The 16,551-nt window shown below is 43.8% G+C and overlaps 2 protein-coding genes across 6 annotated transcripts in view; one reads left to right on the top strand and one right to left on the bottom strand.

The window, feature by feature from the left end:
* The first annotated feature begins 628 nt into the window (after positions 1 to 628).
* Rnf139 (ring finger protein 139) lies at positions 629 to 12,976 on the top strand. The gene is made up of 2 exons (XM_050145110.1): positions 629 to 1,275; positions 10,983 to 12,976. Exons 1-2 carry the CDS (start codon positions 1,095 to 1,097, stop codon positions 12,803 to 12,805), a joined length of 2,004 nt encoding a protein of 667 aa, XP_050001067.1. The 5' UTR covers positions 629 to 1,094; the 3' UTR covers positions 12,806 to 12,976.
* A 450-nt stretch (positions 12,977 to 13,426) lies between these two features.
* Tatdn1 (TatD DNase domain containing 1) overlaps positions 13,427 to 16,551 on the bottom strand; it is a 33,511-nt gene continuing 30,386 nt past the window's right edge. For 3 of the 5 annotated variants that reach the window (XM_050145112.1, XM_050145113.1, XM_050145116.1), the window contains one exon: positions 13,862 to 13,964. In XM_050145112.1, coding sequence (XP_050001069.1) covers positions 13,868 to 13,964 — 97 coding nt within the window. In that variant the 3' untranslated portion in view covers positions 13,862 to 13,867. Of the gene's footprint in view, positions 13,965 to 16,551 lie in introns of all 5 variants that reach the window. The other 2 variants (XM_050145115.1, XM_050145111.1) reach the window with 2 other exon arrangements.

The following is a 16,551-nucleotide window of genomic DNA, read 5'->3' as shown; positions in this document are numbered from 1 at the left end:
CTCACACTCTTCACTTGCTGGAGAAGGAACAGAGTGACGACAGCCAGGCCATACCAACTCCACTGACCAAACAAGAAAGTGCCAGAAAAAAAAAAAAAAATGGTCTCGTCTGTTCTGATTAAGGATTAAGCAGAAGCGCTTACCCCAAGGACGAGGATAAATCCAAGAACCTAGGATTTAGAGCCGAGGCCCTTGCTCTTAAGTTTTAGGCTCCTAAGCCGCTAATAAAATGTGCTCACGACTGTCCTCAGTTCTGTCCACATGGACCGGAAGGGAGATGTGTAAACACAGGGGAGTGGTGTTTTTCTTGGCAGCGCCTACCACCCCAATGGCCAGTGCCAAGTCTGGCTGGGATGGCCCCGAGCTCGCGCAGGTATTTCCCCTGCCATCCTCAGCCACGGGCCACTGGCCGGGAGAGGCGGGCAGGCAGGGCGTTGTCGTGCGCCTTTTCATCTCCCAAGCCGTGGGAGGCGAGTTCCTGGGCTACTCCATAAACATCTAATAACCACCGGTCCTGCACAGGAGCCCTCGCTAGGTCCACGCCCACGCCGAGCGACAGCCCGGGCAACGCGAGCGCCACCCGGCGGCGCGGTCCGCCGAAGCCGGCGGGTACCATGGCAACGCACGAGGCTGGCCGCGCCGCGCCGTGCCGTGCCGTGCCGCGCGTGCTGACGCTGCGCGGCGCGCCCGATTGTGACGCAGGCCGGGTTCCGCGTTCTCGAGTGACCGCGGGCGCAGCCTCGGGGGCCTCGCAACGGCAGCAACGGCCGAGGCAGGCGGGGTCAAGATGGTGGCTCCGCTGGCGGGGGAGGCTCTGAAGGGAGGAGGAGCCAGACCCTAGCCGGCCGGAAACACCGACGCCCCGAGGCCTCCCGGGAGCCGCTGCTGCCGCCGTCCCCCCCCCCCCCCCCCATCCCCCGGCTCCAGCGAGGGACGCGAGCGAGCGACCGAGCCGGCGGCGGGGCGGGCCGGGACCCAGGACAGGAGGAGGGCGGGGGCGGAGCCACTCTCCTCTGCGCCCGCCCCGGCCGCGGCCCCGGGCCTCCCCCGCGCCTCCCTGCCCGGCCCGCCCAGCCCCGGTGTGGCAGCGGCTCATGGCGGCGGTGGGGCCCCCGCAGCAGCAGGTGCGGATGGCCCAGCAGCAGGTCTGGGCGGCGCTCGAAGTGGCGCTCCGGGTGCCCTGCCTCTACATCATCGACGCCATCTTCAACTCCTACTACGATTCCAGCCAAAGCGGGTGGTGCATCGTGCTCCAGATCTTTCTCCGGCTCCTCGGTAAGGACAGCGGGGATAGCCCGCGGGGCCAGGGCGTGCCCTGCCCGGGTCGGACGGGGGCGGCAGGGCACCTGGTGGTACGCGGCTCGGGGAACCACACGGTTCGATTGCTCAGAAGGGCCTCTTGGCGGGGTGCGGGGACCCAGGACGCTCGTGCCAGCGTTGACAGCGCAGTGGTTGTGGCGCGTCAGTGTTCCATTGGCACTTGGAGGAGGTGAGGAGAAAGCAGGGCTGTGTGAGCATGCAGCTCTCTGCCTGCTGTTTCTCCTGGGGAATGACTGACTGCTGGCTTAGCGCGTCCTATGCGACAGCCCTGGAAAAACAACTGTCCCGGTCCCGGTCTCCCCGTGTATGTCCTTGGATTTGAGCCAAAGCTTGAGCCCGCCTGCCCTTTTCGCGAGGTAGAGTCTGTTGTCACTTCAGTGTCCTGGAGTCCACAGGCTCGCGAAATGTTTGAGGTGAATGGACAGACAAGCCAGGAGACGGGGTTGAATGTCAGACCTTGAAACCATTTCCAAAAGTCACCGCGAGGAAGATTATACTTATAGGGAGCCCTAAAATCTTTCTATGCGTAAATAATAAGGTGTTGAATGTGACTTTGACTTGCCCCCAGGGTGATGAGACATTTGCAAGAGACTTAGGAAAATCAGTCTTCATATGGCTTAAGTACTGAGAGCATTTTGTATTTCACTTTCTATTTCCGCACTGCTTTACCAGAGTGAGAAACATTATGTATACAGGGATTTTTCTAATTACAGTTGCGACAGTTTGTTGGTGAGGTGACTGTTAAGGTGAGTTTCCCGTGGGTTCTTGCTTTTGAAGTGTTGGGAAGGGGGACTGGAATGAGGTCCTCCCCAAGACTGTCCGGAGTATAAGCATCTCTTGGCCCTTCCCATAGAAAAGGGGTGGCAGAAAAGAGAGAATTTTGTTCTTAGTAACAGTATTTACGTTTGTCTGCCAGCTCAATTTTGTGGAGCATTTTCCCAGGCGTTACCTAATCTGTCAGTCACCCCTCGAAGATAGTGTTGTCCTCACTACAAACAAAGAAATGAGGTTGGAGAAGTTAGGTGTTTGAGATTTGGTGCCCGCTGGTAAGCGCTTGCCAGAGCCTCAGAAAGTCCTCTGACATGGGGTGTGTTGAAGTAGAGCGGAGAGCGGGGTGCTGCCTGTCAGTCTTCATCTGTCACTGGAAAGGGAGAGATGGAAGTGGTGTGTGAGCACAGGACCGTGAGCAGGCTGCTTCCTCTGTGAAAGTTACTGGCACCATCCTCTGTGGTTTGTGAAATTAGTGCTGTTGGTGAGAGGAGTCTGCATATTCATTTCAGAGACAGGACAGCCGCCGCCTTGAAGGTCTTGGTGGAGTAATAACTGCAGGTTCTGGGAACTCTTTGGGGACCTGGTGATTTAATGCAGTGCCCTGTTGAGTACCCAACACTAGGTAGGTCCAAGGAAAGGCGGCTTCCTTGGTGAAGTCTTGTATAGTGAGGACGTTGAGCAAGCAGCTGTTCCCCTTGCCCAATCTGCACACCTACTTTTTTATCTTCACGGAAGCTTTGTATTTGGGGATTTAAATAAGAACCGCTGGTCATCCATTTAACTGCTCTGTGCTGTGGTCTCGTTATCATCACCTTTGTAAAGGTGGACAATGATGTCTTGTCAGCACAGCCCAGCTCTCACCTCAAGTGGGATAGGAGATAGCCGGTTCTATGGCTCGGGAACACTGATTGAGGTTACTCCAAATTCCGTGTTCCAGCGTGGTAACAATATGCTGAAGTTTTTATTAACAAAACAAAGTGTCATAAATCACTTCAAAAAATTAGTGGAAACAGTAAGTATTGGGCCAAGCAAAGGTGAGATGACTCTGTCTGCTATAGGCCCAGGATATGGTTGTAGCGAATGAAGGCTGTAAGTTGATATTCCAGACAGTTTTTATCTGTTAGTCACTGGTGCTAGCTAGGTCTCGCTCTGACTTGGGCAAGGAGTGACTCTAAGGGCTAAAGATAGCCTAAGATAAACTGTAATTAGGCTCTCGACCTGCAGCATTCCAACTCTCCAGTCAGTGACGCTCCAGCACTCAGGCTTGCAGAAGGCTCCTTTTGAAGGTGCAGCTTCTTTTTGGGAACTTCTGTTCACAGTAGCTTTATCATGGGGTTTAGGACAGTAAATGAGTTAGGATAATTGACCCTTTAAAACATCATTTGACTGTTCATGTGTTAGCTGTTTGTATGATTTTTCAAAAAAATTAATGCTTCTATTAAGACTGTACTTTGTTATAGATACTTCATTCTTTTGAAATCACCAAATGTTTATTTGAAAATTTTTATTCCAGAATATTGAGTCAGATTTTATGAGCAATTAAAAATTGACTTCAGAATTGGTCATCTAACTATTCCCTAAATTGTAGCTAATATTTTGTTTGTGAGAATAAAACATGTGCTGGGTGGTGATGGCACACATCTTTAATCCCAGCACTCAGGAGCAGAAGCAGAGGCAGGTGGATCTTTGTGAGTTCGAGGCCAGCTTGCTCAACAGAGTGAGTCTCAGGACAGCCAAGGGCTACACAGAGAAACCCTGTCTCGAAAAACTAAAATAAATAAAATAGAAATGAAGAAGTGCGTTTTTGTGTTTGAAAATAAATGACCTTAAATAAAGTAGTGATGTGTATGTGTGTGCAAGGTCCGAGGGAGACGCGAGCGGCTCACTAGTGCCCAGCACACCCTTTTCAGATGTTCCTGGCTGTGTGTGTCGGGGTCCACACGGTCACACCCTCTGCTTCAGCAACTGCACTTGCACTTGGTATCAAACCAATTTGAGATTTCAAAAGCTCAGAAAGCAAAACCTTTCATTTTAGGGATACAAAGAAAACCTTAACAATAAGTACAATGTTTCTTAGGAAGTATTAGAATGTTAAATGAAACTCATTCCACAGCAACATGATGCTGAATTAGCAAATTTCAATACACTAGAGAAGATGCAAGCGTGGGAGCTTGTTTTAATGGTGTTACTCATGTGGTGGTAACTCACTGAAGTGGCAAAGGATTTTCTAAACATAAAAGAAAAGTCAGAAATTACAAGGGACAATAAGTTTGAGTGTTTAAAAATGAAAAACTTTTGTATTGAAAATCTTTTTTAAAATGACAGGATATCATGTATGGTAAGGTTTTTTTTTTTTTTTTGTAAAAAAAATATGCTTCCATAGTAAAGTGGGAACTTTAAATAAATCTCAAGTGGCCAGTAAGGAAATAGTTTTTAGAGGCTAGAGAGATGGCTCAGAGGTTAAGCACACTGGCTGCTCTTCCAGAGGTCCTGAGTTTAATTCCCACACCCACCTGGTGGCTCACAACCATCTATAAAAGGATCTGATGTCCTCTTCTGGCCTGCAGGTTTACATACAGAGTACTCATACATAAATTATAAATAAATAGTTCCTAGCCTTACTTATAACAATATAAATACAGTTTATCAGTTAGATTGGTGAAGAATTCAAAGTATGATTTAAAAGTATTTGGCAGACGTGTTTACCTGTTTGAAATGGTAAACTGATATAATTTGATAAGCCTCTGTGTAAACCCTTTGACTTTACCAGTTGATATTGACTGACTGAGGTAGGGTCTCCTGTAGCCTAGGCTGGCTGCAAAGTGAAGATGACCTTGAGCTTTTGGTTTTCTTGCCTCCACTGATGAGATCACAAGCATGCCCCACACCGTTGCTGGCTTTACAAGATGCCAGGCATTGAACCCAGGCTGTCAAGCGTGTGAGGTAGCAGGTATTCTTGCCACCTGAGCCATGTCTCTATCCTTCGGGTGATATTTACCGTGTACCTTTGGACTCGCAGCTCCAGTTCTCCAGACTTAGAGATTTGAGTGATACCACACTATGAGCAAGGACATTCATTACAGCATTACTGGAAGAAACAAAACGGCAAACTTCAGACTTACTCTAAATGTGTATTAATCGGGAATCTGTCCAGTGTAAAAGAAAGAGATCATTGGTTCAGTAGAAAAACCTGTGATGTAAGAAAGCAAAATGAAGCAAAAGTGATTGTGACTGGCAGAAGACTAGACCGAGACATCTCAGCAGTAGCTCTGTTGACATTTTGGACAGAATAAATATGGGGATGGGTCCTTATCCTAACAGTGTACAATCTTAGCATTCTATGTCTTCTACCTGACCTCGGTTATCACAGCCAAATCTGTCCCTAGATTCTGCCAAATGTCCCCAAGGAGGGAGGAATCTAATCCTGGTTGAGAAATGAACAAATAGACTAGGATATAAAGTACGTTGTTCAGAAACGGACACCAGTATAATAGAAACTTGATGGGGTTTGGAGGTAGAGTTGAATTGAGGTTCAAGGAAGTAACTATGAAGTATTTAGTGATGATTTACTTAATATGGAAAAATTACTGGTTCTTTTTCTCTTTATCTGTATGAATAGTCAATTTGTAAAAATGAAAAGATTCCTAATTGAAATTTTAAAATTAAAAACCTTTTATAATAAAGCAGCATCTAAAATATAAAGGACTGGATGTAAACCTGAGCATTACTTATGACCACCAAATATATTTATGTTCGGAATATTTTTAATTGCACACAAATAGGAAAAGCTGCTGGCACCATATTGTGTTAGTCCTTTTGTTGTGACAAAGACTGAAGAAGATGGACTCATAGGAGGAAAGAGCTATTTTGACTCCCAGGTTCAGAGGGTTCAGTTCCTGGATGCTTGAATTGAAACATCCTGCGGTGAAACAGAGCATATGAAGGCCAAGGCAGAGAGAGTTGCTTATCTGGTAGCAGACAGGAGGCACAGAGAGACAGGAAGGAGCCAAGATGAGTTATACCTTTAGAAGCATCCCTATCAAGATCCCCTACACCCCGCCTCTGCAAGGGACCTGCTGCTTCCATAGGCCCCACCCACTCCCTTCAGCTATGAATTCATCCTTGGATTAGCCCATTGTTGGAATTAGTGATGCAGTCTCCACTCTCACCACCTGCCAGGGACTGTCTTCAGCCTAGCCCTTTGAGAGGACACTTGTCCAAACTAATAAAAGGACAAAGATAAAGTGGCAGTCACAGAAAACCCCTAGTCAATTAAAATGGAAGATTTAATCAGTAGTGAGAAACCAATTTAAGTATAAGTTATTATTTGAGGGGATACTTAACCTGATTACAATGGGTTCATTGTTCATAGGAACCCTTATCATAAGTACTAATATGTGTCAATTAAAAATAATATGGGGCCAGGTGGTGGTGGTGCACAGCTTTAATCCCAGCACTTGGGAAGCAGAGGCAGGTAGATCTCTGTGTGTTTGAGGCCAGCCTGGTCTACAGAGTGAGTTCCAGAATAGCCAGGTATACACAGAGAAACCCTGTCTCAAAAAAACAAAAAAAAAAGGGGAGGGGGATTGCTGAACACCTACCTCATTTGTGAAATCAGTTCTAAATAAACTAATATTGAATGTAGAGGAAATATCCTCAGAAATATAAAATATTGGTAGGTTCAGTATTAAACATCTAACCCTCAAAAGGCACATGTCTGTATGAGCCCATGTTTATAGACTTGTCACGGTGTGTGAGAAACTAAACTTGTCCTGCCTCTGCGGTGCCAGTAAGACAGTGTGATGACAGGAACAAAAGGGCATTTTTCTTCCTTTCCACACCTAGTCCACACTGCTTCCCCTCTGGTCAACAGAATGCATGTAGATTTTCCCCCACCAACAGCCAGTTTTGTGGTGAATTCTCCATGAGTACCACAGCTTGTCCTGCAATTTGGTTCAGTGCTGATAACTGATTTTCTAGGATGAAAGGTCCATCAGTCGCACAAGTCTGCCCCTCACTTAGGTTATGTGGCCTGTGCTTCTAACATGTGCTATCTGTCATCCAGAGTTTCCCTGGCCCACTCTTTATGTTCCCTTAATTGCTAGAATTAAGGCAGACAGAGTGTGAGAAATGCCTATATTTGTCATCTGTTACAAAGGACACAGATGGAAGAGGTAGATGTTTAGAGCACAGGAGGGGAAGAAGGGAGGGGAGGGGAGGGTAGAGGAGGTGAGGGGACTGTAGAGAGCCTGTGCCCCGGCAGGTTTCCAGCCTCAGGAACTTCAAGTTGAGCTATCTGGAGCCCTCAGAATTCAATCTTGCTGGGGTTTTTGTTGCTTCATTGCGTAGGCATGTTGGTTAAATCATCAGCCTGTGACTTAGGTACTCAGCTTTGTCCCTCTCCAGCTTCAGAAGTAGGGGTAGGTGTTGTAAGGAGGCCGCTTGTTAGCTCCCCGCTGCTCAGCCCTGAAATAATCACACAGTCTTGGCTGTCCTTGAACTCACAGAGATCTGCCTGCTTCTACTTGCAGAGTGCTGGGACCAAAGGTGTGCTCCCCAATACTTCTCTAGAGAGACTCTTGTCTCCCAAAACCAAAACCACCACCTATTTAGGTTTTGGCTTTTTAAAATCCATGTTCCATATGTTAATAAACTCATACATGTTAAAAAATGTAATTTTATGAATAGAACAACCTATGATACCATTCTTGTCTTGTGTAAAATGAAAGTAAGTTTGATAGAATTTTTTTGTTTTAAGGTAGGGTCTCATGCAGCTCAGCATGGGCCTTCTGCCACAATTCCTCAGGGCTTGGATTAAAGTTAGGTGCCACAATGCCAAGTTTAGAAAAATGTTGTCTGTGGTATACTTTACTTGCCAAGTATGCTACTAGATAGACATCACACATGCTTTCTTCCTGGACTTGGTTATTGAGGACCCTGTTTGAAGCAGGGAGAAGTGCATTTGCTACTGCGCTGCCTTGCTGTATTTCACACCCTGTAGTCTGCTTTCAAGGCACCCAGGCATGGAGAGGGGTAGATACCAATTTATTTCCGACTCAGTTGTAGCCAGGAGTTTGCAGAGCGGTTCGGAATGAATTCACTGTATAGGGTTCGTCCTTTGGCAAGGCACACCCTTAGTCTTAGCACTTTACTGGAGTGGGAGGGCACAAGTTGAAGGCGAGTTTGGACTACATACATAGCAAGTCCCTGTCTCAGAAACACACAAAGAGCCATGCTGTGCTGTGAAATGCATGCAGTTACCCCTCCTCTCCTGTTTTTATTTCTTGGTTTTGGAAATCTAATTGAAAAAGTCCTGAACTCTTTGGTGAATTCAGTTCAAATATTAATTCAAAGCACCTAATTGGATTTTTCTACCTTGAGAACTTTATAAACATTCTAATTACTAGAGTCTAGGACTGAAATTCCCAAGTTGTGATATAATTCTCTTTCTGCATCTCCAGGTGGTGTTTTAAAAGAAAGTGGGTCCCTTATGAGCCCTAATGAAGGCTCCCCCTGGGCTTCCTTAGCCATTTTAAATGAACCCTAAAAAGGGACCTCATGTCTGAAACTGCAGTGTAAAGAAGCCTTAACTGTGCTCCCCAAAGATCACCAAGAGAAACATTTACTTTGGAGACTTAGTATTTGGGGAGTTGGTATTTTTTTCTGTAAAGTGAGTGTCAGTTCTCCCCATATTAAAAAAAAAAACAAACCTGTCTGTAGACTTTGGGGAGGAATTATAACAAGTGTGTGCTACTTATGGAGTGCTTGTTAGTTACACACTGAAGACATCATTTTCCTCAGGGAAGAGTAGTAGCAAGCCTAGGGATGGTGGCATGTGCCTCCAATCCCAGCATCTAGGAGGCTCACGCAGGTGCAGGTTTGAGGCTAGCCTTAGTATATAGTGGGGAAGGGAGGGATCAGATTACGTGTTAGGCCATATCCAGACTTGGGGTCATAATGGCACTGCAGTTCTTGTCCTCTTCTACCATTTCCCAGTTTGTTAGACATATGTACCAGTGGCACTTGCTTTGTACAGAAATTCCTAATAGCCAAGCCATTCCTCTATTTGTGTGTATAAATAAGATTCAGAGAAATTGTTGTTAGGTTTTAAAAAAGGAGTATAAAAGTTCAGCTAAGGTCATGAAGAGTTAGGGTGGGGGGCTGATATACTACTATGAATAGCAAGTTGACACCAAGCATTTTAGAGCCTGTTTTACTTTTTCTCTTTAAGTGGCATAAAATAGAACTTAGGTTATTTTGATTTTGACTCAACTTAGAGAATCAGTTCGGTTTGGGATTTTCCATGTAGACAAAGGCAGCAGATGGCCTCTTGCAGGCTGAAGTCGTGTTGCTTCCGTTCTAGGGGAAAAGTTGCTGATGCTCCATACAGTCCCATCTCCTGGGGGAGCAGGCAGATCTTACTCAGGTTTACATATTTTCAGGTGTGTGAATGTGTGTGTGTGTGTGCTTTCTTTTCACAAAGGACCTGACATTTAGGCACAGGATAATCCCTTAAAGGAACTATCACCGCAGCCCTTTTTTATACGCATAGGCCGTGAAATGCAGCGTTCTTGATGGCACACTGAGGGAAAGCTGCTGAGTGTTCATGGCTTCTTAGCTTTGTCTGTCCCCTTCCCTAGGTTTCAGTTTTCAGTCAGGCTCTATTTTGTGATCATCTTTAAGAGCATAATGCCTATGGTACTGAATATTGCCCCAATAAAGCATTGTGGGCTCCAATAACTGTGTAATAGGGCGATACCTACATGGATAATTACAAATCTCAGTATCAGGAAGTAGATACACCAGGTATGTCAGAGGTTCTGTGGGTATGCTGAGTGAACAGTAACTGTCAGAAGATCTCTAGGGTAGGTAGGATTTGAAAAGTTAGGATGAAATGTAGATATATTCTAAACTACAGATGTAATCATGGCAGAGGAAGGAGCAGTTGGCACAGTAGTATGTGTTGGGAAGCAAAGTTTGAGGGTATGGAGCCCAGAGCATCAGTAGTACTGTTATTGAAATTAAGTTCTGGAAAAGCAGGTGAGGTTTGCAGTTAGAGTTTAGGAGAATTAGGTGAGCAGTTTTATTTCATTCCTGTACTTTAAACTAGTCCAGTAATGTAGCTATGGTGCTTCCACTTAAAACTTAATCTCCTTAGGCAGAGTACAGCGATGGCACTTGATGAGGAGCATCGACCATTTGTAGTAGTTACACATGGAATGATGGGAGTCACGTTTAGCGCTGTCTTTTAAAACGTGGTTTGATTTTTCTGAGTGTATTTGCTATATGAAGTGATTCAGTAATTTGTAGGAAAGGGAACTTGGAAGAGCATTTCCAAAATGTGAAGAAAAGTCCTGGGGACCTAGTTTGGACCCCTAGAGAATACGCATGTCTGAGAAGCAAGAGCCTTTTGAGTTCAATTGGAAAGGGGGGGAACTGAGTAGAAGCAGAACACTTCACCTGATTGCCTGAAGAACACTTTAGGGAAGAATTCTGAAACCAAGTAGGAAAATTCTAGTCTAATCCCTAGTCGTCTTATTTTTGTGGTATTACATTAAACTTTTTAATAATTATGAAATTATATAGGCAGTATCATTTTGAGTTTTAGAACTTACCAAAAGGTGCGTATCATTAAATATTTGTCTTGAAGATAATTTAGTAGTCTTGTACCTGGGTGTATACCGTGACAAACAGAATTAATTACTTTAGAAACCAGAAAATAAGGGCCAGGTTTTTTTAAATGATGTGTTTAGTTGGTCGGCCTTTAGAACTCTGAGGTTGTCTTTAACAACTATGAAAATACCATAATAAAGGAAGAAAGTTTAATTGCTAGTATGAAAACATGTTTAAAACGATTTCCTTTGAGTAATGTTGTCTGTTTTTGTCTTTAGGTATAATTGTGTCCAGCACTGTTCTGATCTTGTCACAGCGATCGCTCTTCAAGTTTTACATGTACAGCTCAGCCTTTCTCCTAGCTGCAACTTCAGTGTTAGTGAATTACTATGCTGCTTTGTACATTGACTTCTATGGTACCTACAACACATCAGCTTTTGGCATCGAGCTGCTTCTCCGGAAAGGGCCGTCACTGTGGATGGCGCTCATCGTTCTGCAGCTGACCCTTGGAATTGGATATGTCACTCTACTCCAGATTCAGTCCATCTATTCACAGTTAATTATTTTGAATATCTTGGTTCCTATAATCGGCTTAATCACAGAGCTACCATTATACATCAGAGAGACTTTAATTTTCATCTCTTCTTTGATTCTCATAGTAAATACATTGCTTGTCTTGGCAGTGAAACTCAAGTGGTTTTATTATTCCACACGGTATGTTTACCTGTTAGTGAGGCATATGTACCGAATTTATGGATTACAGTTGTTGATGGAGGACACATGGAAGAGGATTCGTTTCCCAGATATACTCCGGGTCTTCTGGCTAACAAGAATTACAGCTCAGGCTACAGTATTAATGTATATTTTAAGGATGGCAAATGAAACTGAGTCCTTCTTTATTTCTTGGGATGATTTCTGGGACCTCATTTGCAATCTAATAATTAGTGGATGTGATTCTACACTAACTGTTCTAGGCATGAGTGCTGTAATTTCTTCAATAGCCCATTATTTGGGCCTTGGAATCTTGGCCTTTATTGGATCAACTGAAGAAGACGACAGGCGGCTTGGCTTTGTAGCACCTGTTTTGTTTTTCATTTTGGCTCTTCAGACTGGTTTAAGTGGGCTGAGACCTGAAGAGAGACTTATTCGCTTGAGTAGAAACATGTGCCTTTTATTAACTGCAGTCCTGCATTTCATCCATGGAATGACAGACCCCGTATTAATGTCTCTCAGTGCCTCCCACGTATCATCATTCCATAGACACTTTCCTGTGCTGTTTGTCTCTGCTTGCCTGTTTATTCTTCCTGTTTTACTCAGTTATGTCCTCTGGCATCACTATGCACTAAACACATGGCTGTTTGCGGTCACAGCCTTCTGCGTGGAGCTCTGCTTGAAAGTGATAGTCTCTCTCACCGTTTATACGCTGTTCATGATTGATGGCTACTATAACGTCCTCTGGGAAAAGCTTGATGATTATGTCTACTTTGTTCGCTCGACAGGCAATATTATCGAATTTATATTTGGAGTGGTAATGTTTGGGAATGGGGCCTATACCATGATGTTTGAGTCAGGAAGTAAAATTCGGGCTTGTATGATGTGCCTACATGCATATTTTAACATCTACTTACAAGTAAAAAATGGTTGGAAGACATTCATGAATCGTAGAACTGCTGTTAAGAAAATCAATTCACTTCCTGAAATAAAAGGGAGCCACTTGCAAGAGATCGATGATGTATGTGCAATCTGCTATCATGAGTTTACAACATCCGCTCGCATCACACCATGTAATCATTACTTCCATGCACTGTGCCTTCGAAAATGGCTGTACATTCAAGATACTTGTCCAATGTGCCATCAAAAAGTGTACATCGAAGATGATATCAAGGACAATTCAAATATATCTAACAACAATGGATTTATTGCACCCAACGAAAATCAGAATCCAGAGGAAGCTTTAAGAGAAGATGCTGCTGGATCTGACCGGGAATTGAACGAGGATGACAGTACAGACTGTGACGATGATGTTCAAAGAGAAAGGAATGGAGGGACTCAGTGTACAGGCGCAGCAGTGGCAGCAGAATTTAATGACGACACTGATTAAAGTAGCATTTACTAATCATTGAGGTATTTGTTTAAAATTCAGTTCATCCAAAATGGAGTATTATGCTTCATGTCAGTGTGTAACCAAGCACAAAAACAGTATCGCTGTTGAAACTGTGAATGATTTTCCGTTTACTGTGATGTGCTACTGTAAATATACCTCTTTAATTACTTCTGGTCTCTTTGGTGACCTATTTAAATTTGTGTACATTATTGTACATAGAATAAAATGTTTTCACGTTTCTATGACAAAATCTGAACAAATAACTTCTTAATAGAGATGATACAGTGCGTCAGCTGTGCCAAAGAGTCCTCCGTGAAGTTAGAACATATCTAATGCTGGACCCTAGGTTTTCTTTAAAATAAGGGGAAAATGAAAATGCAAAATAAAGGAACTTTAGTATAAAATTAAAGATGAGATAAAATAATTTGGATTAGAGGGGCTGGAGAGATGGCTCAGTGGTTAAGAGCACTGCCTGTTCTTCCAAAGGTCCTGAGTTCAATTCCCAGCAACCGCATGGTGGCTCACAACCATCTGTAATGGGGTCTGGTGCCCTCTTCTGGCCTGCAGGCATACACACAGGCAGAATATTGTATACATAATAAATAAATAAATATTAAAAAAAAGAAAACTTATAAAAAAATAATTTGGATTAGAAAGGCTACTAATTTTTCTTTTTTAAATGAAGGAACAATAACCTACAAGAAGCAACTGAGAAACTTGAAATCCAAGCTGTAATAGAGCGGGGTTCAAAAGTCATGAGTCAGGGACTGAAAATTGAGAAATAGGCTTGTTATCAACTAAGCTTTGATATAAACCAGGATGTGCTGTACAAGTTTTAGGTAAAAACATCACTGTCCTTTCAGACTTTTGGTGAAATCACACAATAAAAAGGTTACTGTGGTCAACCAGGACATCAAGGGCCTAGCCAGTGCTGCTCTGACTCTGGGTCAGAGTGAGGGTATAACGTACAGTGTTACCGCTTTGGAGAGATCTCCTTAATGACACCACAGTCTACCATGAACTCCCACAGCAGAAAAAGAAAACACCTACAAATAAGCGTCAGGAAAAAAATACTTTAATGGTGTTGTTATATAGCGTGTTGGCTAATTCCAGTGGATCTTCTTCTCTTACTGCTGCCATTATTTCCAATATTTGGCTAAAACAAAACACAAAGAATCAACTTTCTAAGAATATATTGTTTTAAATTAAAGGTGATTATATATAATCCCCTTTTCCTGTGTAAGAGAAGATCTTGTACCCTTCCTAAGGAAGTTTAAGAGTTATTAAAGTTGTCAGTAATAGCAGTAGGAAAACATTACCAGTTGCTGGCAATCAAAGTTCTGGAGCTAACATGCATATAAAGAAAACTAGAAAGCAGGGTCATGTAAGCGCAGCACTAAGGCTGCAGGGGGTGTGAGTTCTTTAGGCTGTAGTCACAGCACATTTGTTACTGGATAATGAACATCTTAAAAATGGAATGTGTGTTGTACATAATACAGCCTAAGTTCCTTTCTACTTTGGGTTTCATTTTATTTATAATATACATATATTATACATATAAATGTATAATGATGGTGTTAGGAGAGCAGGGCCAAAAACTTGAAAGGCACTGCTTACTGAAGTAGTCTTTAACAGACAGCAAGGGATGGTTGTGTGCTCAGTAAACACATGATGGCAGGTACAGAAGGTGTGGCTGTGGGAGGGTTCTGGTCTTGTGCTCAGAGCAGAGAGAAGAGCCTAGAGGCCTCTCTCTGTGTCTTTGCAGAAAATGATGATCAACAGTGGTGGTTTCCAAGCAATGTTATCTGTAAGTAGTTTTTAAACATGGTTTTAAAAGTTGTAGTCCAAATTAAACATTTAAATATTCCTTGTCATGAGCTTTTTGTTCCCTTTATGAGTACCCTAATTGGACACCCAAAATAAACAGGATAGGGATTTAAGATTAGCTGTAATTTTAAAACCTGTTCTCAGTATGACACAGAAGCCTTGCTTGACACAGACACCGACAAGGAACTCTGTGACACTGAAAGTCAAAATGCAGTTTTCCACAGTGAGCTTGAGGACGTTTATGTGCGCAGACTACATTGGTAAGGGGTGCTGCTGCTGACAGAGAGGGCCCAGAGCACGGCTGCTCTGCTGAGACTGTGCGGCAGAGTCACCCTGCTTTTCAGACATGTGCTACAGTCGCCGTGCTTAGGAAAGCATTCTGTTTAGGAAGCCAGTCCTTGTATCCACTGTATTTCTCTGTAGCTTCAGAGGCATAAAGCTGCAGTTATTTTTTAAATATAGCTTTACTGTGAGATTTTAAATTATTTTTCAATCCTAAGTGTGTGTGGCAGTGGTTGTGTGTGGGTGTGTGTACATATATGAGTGCACGGACCACAGGAATCAGATTTCCCTGGAGCTGGAGTTACAGGTGGTTGTGAGCTCCTAATATGTGGTGCTGGGAACATCTCAGTTCTCTCAAGTGCACTTAATCTCTGAGCCATCTTTCCAGCCCCTACTGGGACATCCTTACACGAGGCACAGGCATTGAAGTCTTGCAGTATCAACCCATCACCTTTCAGTATTCCCCACAATAACAAACAATTAACTCTTGAACAACAACAACAAAATGGATGTATACATGATGATTCAGGACTAACCCCAGTAGGGGGATTGAGGATTCAAGGTCACCCACTGCTGTAGAGCAACTTCTAAGCCGCCAGGGCTACCTGAGACCCTGACTCAAGTAAAAATTACCATTCTCCTGTTTTAGTCTCTTTGGGTCATGATGAAATCTACACTGCTGCCAGACAAAAGCCCCAAGGATCTGGTCTCACTTTGCTGTCCCAGATTTTTCCTCTTCCACTCACCTCACCCTATTTTCTGCCACACTAAGTACATTGTCTCCCTGACACTGCCAGGCTCTTCTGCAGCCTGCCTTTGCTCAACGTTTGTCTTTATCCGACCTGACTGCAGGCCTGCTCAATAAACAGCTAAGTTCTACATTAGTAAAGCATGCTCCTAGAACCTCTTAGGGCAGACATTGTGAGCTCCAGGGTCCTCTCCAGCAGCCTACTGTATCTGCTTGTTTGCTCCAGGGAGCAGAGGCCCCCTCTCCAAAACTGCTGCCACATTGACCCTACTCATTCAGGGTGTGTGTGATCATAAGAACTATTGGTTCTTCTAGGTAGCCTCAGTAACTTGCCCATTTCCTGACACAGCAGGAGCACCAAAATATGTTTCAAGAAATTTATAGCCTAAAGGAAAGGAAGACCTGTATGTAAACAGTTAAATGGAAAACTCAGTGGAGTGGAAGTTAACAGATTCTAAGTAACAGAGGCACAGCCATCTGAAATGTTGACATTTTCGGCTTGCAAATGCTGATTTCCCCGAGCTCTGCCACTTAGCTAACTGCAGGACAGGTTGATGCACTGCTTTCAGTTCTTAAGTCTGCATTAAAAACTCCGTGAAATTTGCCTTGCAAGTTTACAGCTACGGCCAACAGCTATGATTTTACAAGGCATTAAGTACAAGAAAACATACATTGGCACTATATCCTCCAAGTAGTGTGTGTATTTGCCAAGTGGCCATAGTGAAATAACAGCTTCTTTATTGTCCTGCGATCTCTAGTGTCCCCTTAGATTGTCGAAGAATTTTGAGAAATAATGTCTTCTAAATGAATCTGCAAATTCCTCCATCACCTCCAGCCAAAAAACAACCAAAAATGCCTGAAAGTGGTATTTTACAAGCAGAGTACA

The sequence above is a fragment of the Alexandromys fortis genome, unplaced genomic scaffold, assembly GCF_014885135.2.
Source record: "Alexandromys fortis isolate MF-2015 unplaced genomic scaffold, M_Fortis_MF-2015_v1.1 scaffold_2_1_26212458, whole genome shotgun sequence".
NCBI classification, from domain to species: domain Eukaryota; kingdom Metazoa; phylum Chordata; class Mammalia; order Rodentia; family Cricetidae; genus Alexandromys; species Alexandromys fortis.
Note: the sequence above shows the minus strand (reverse complement) of the source record. Positions and strands in the feature narration are given on the sequence as shown.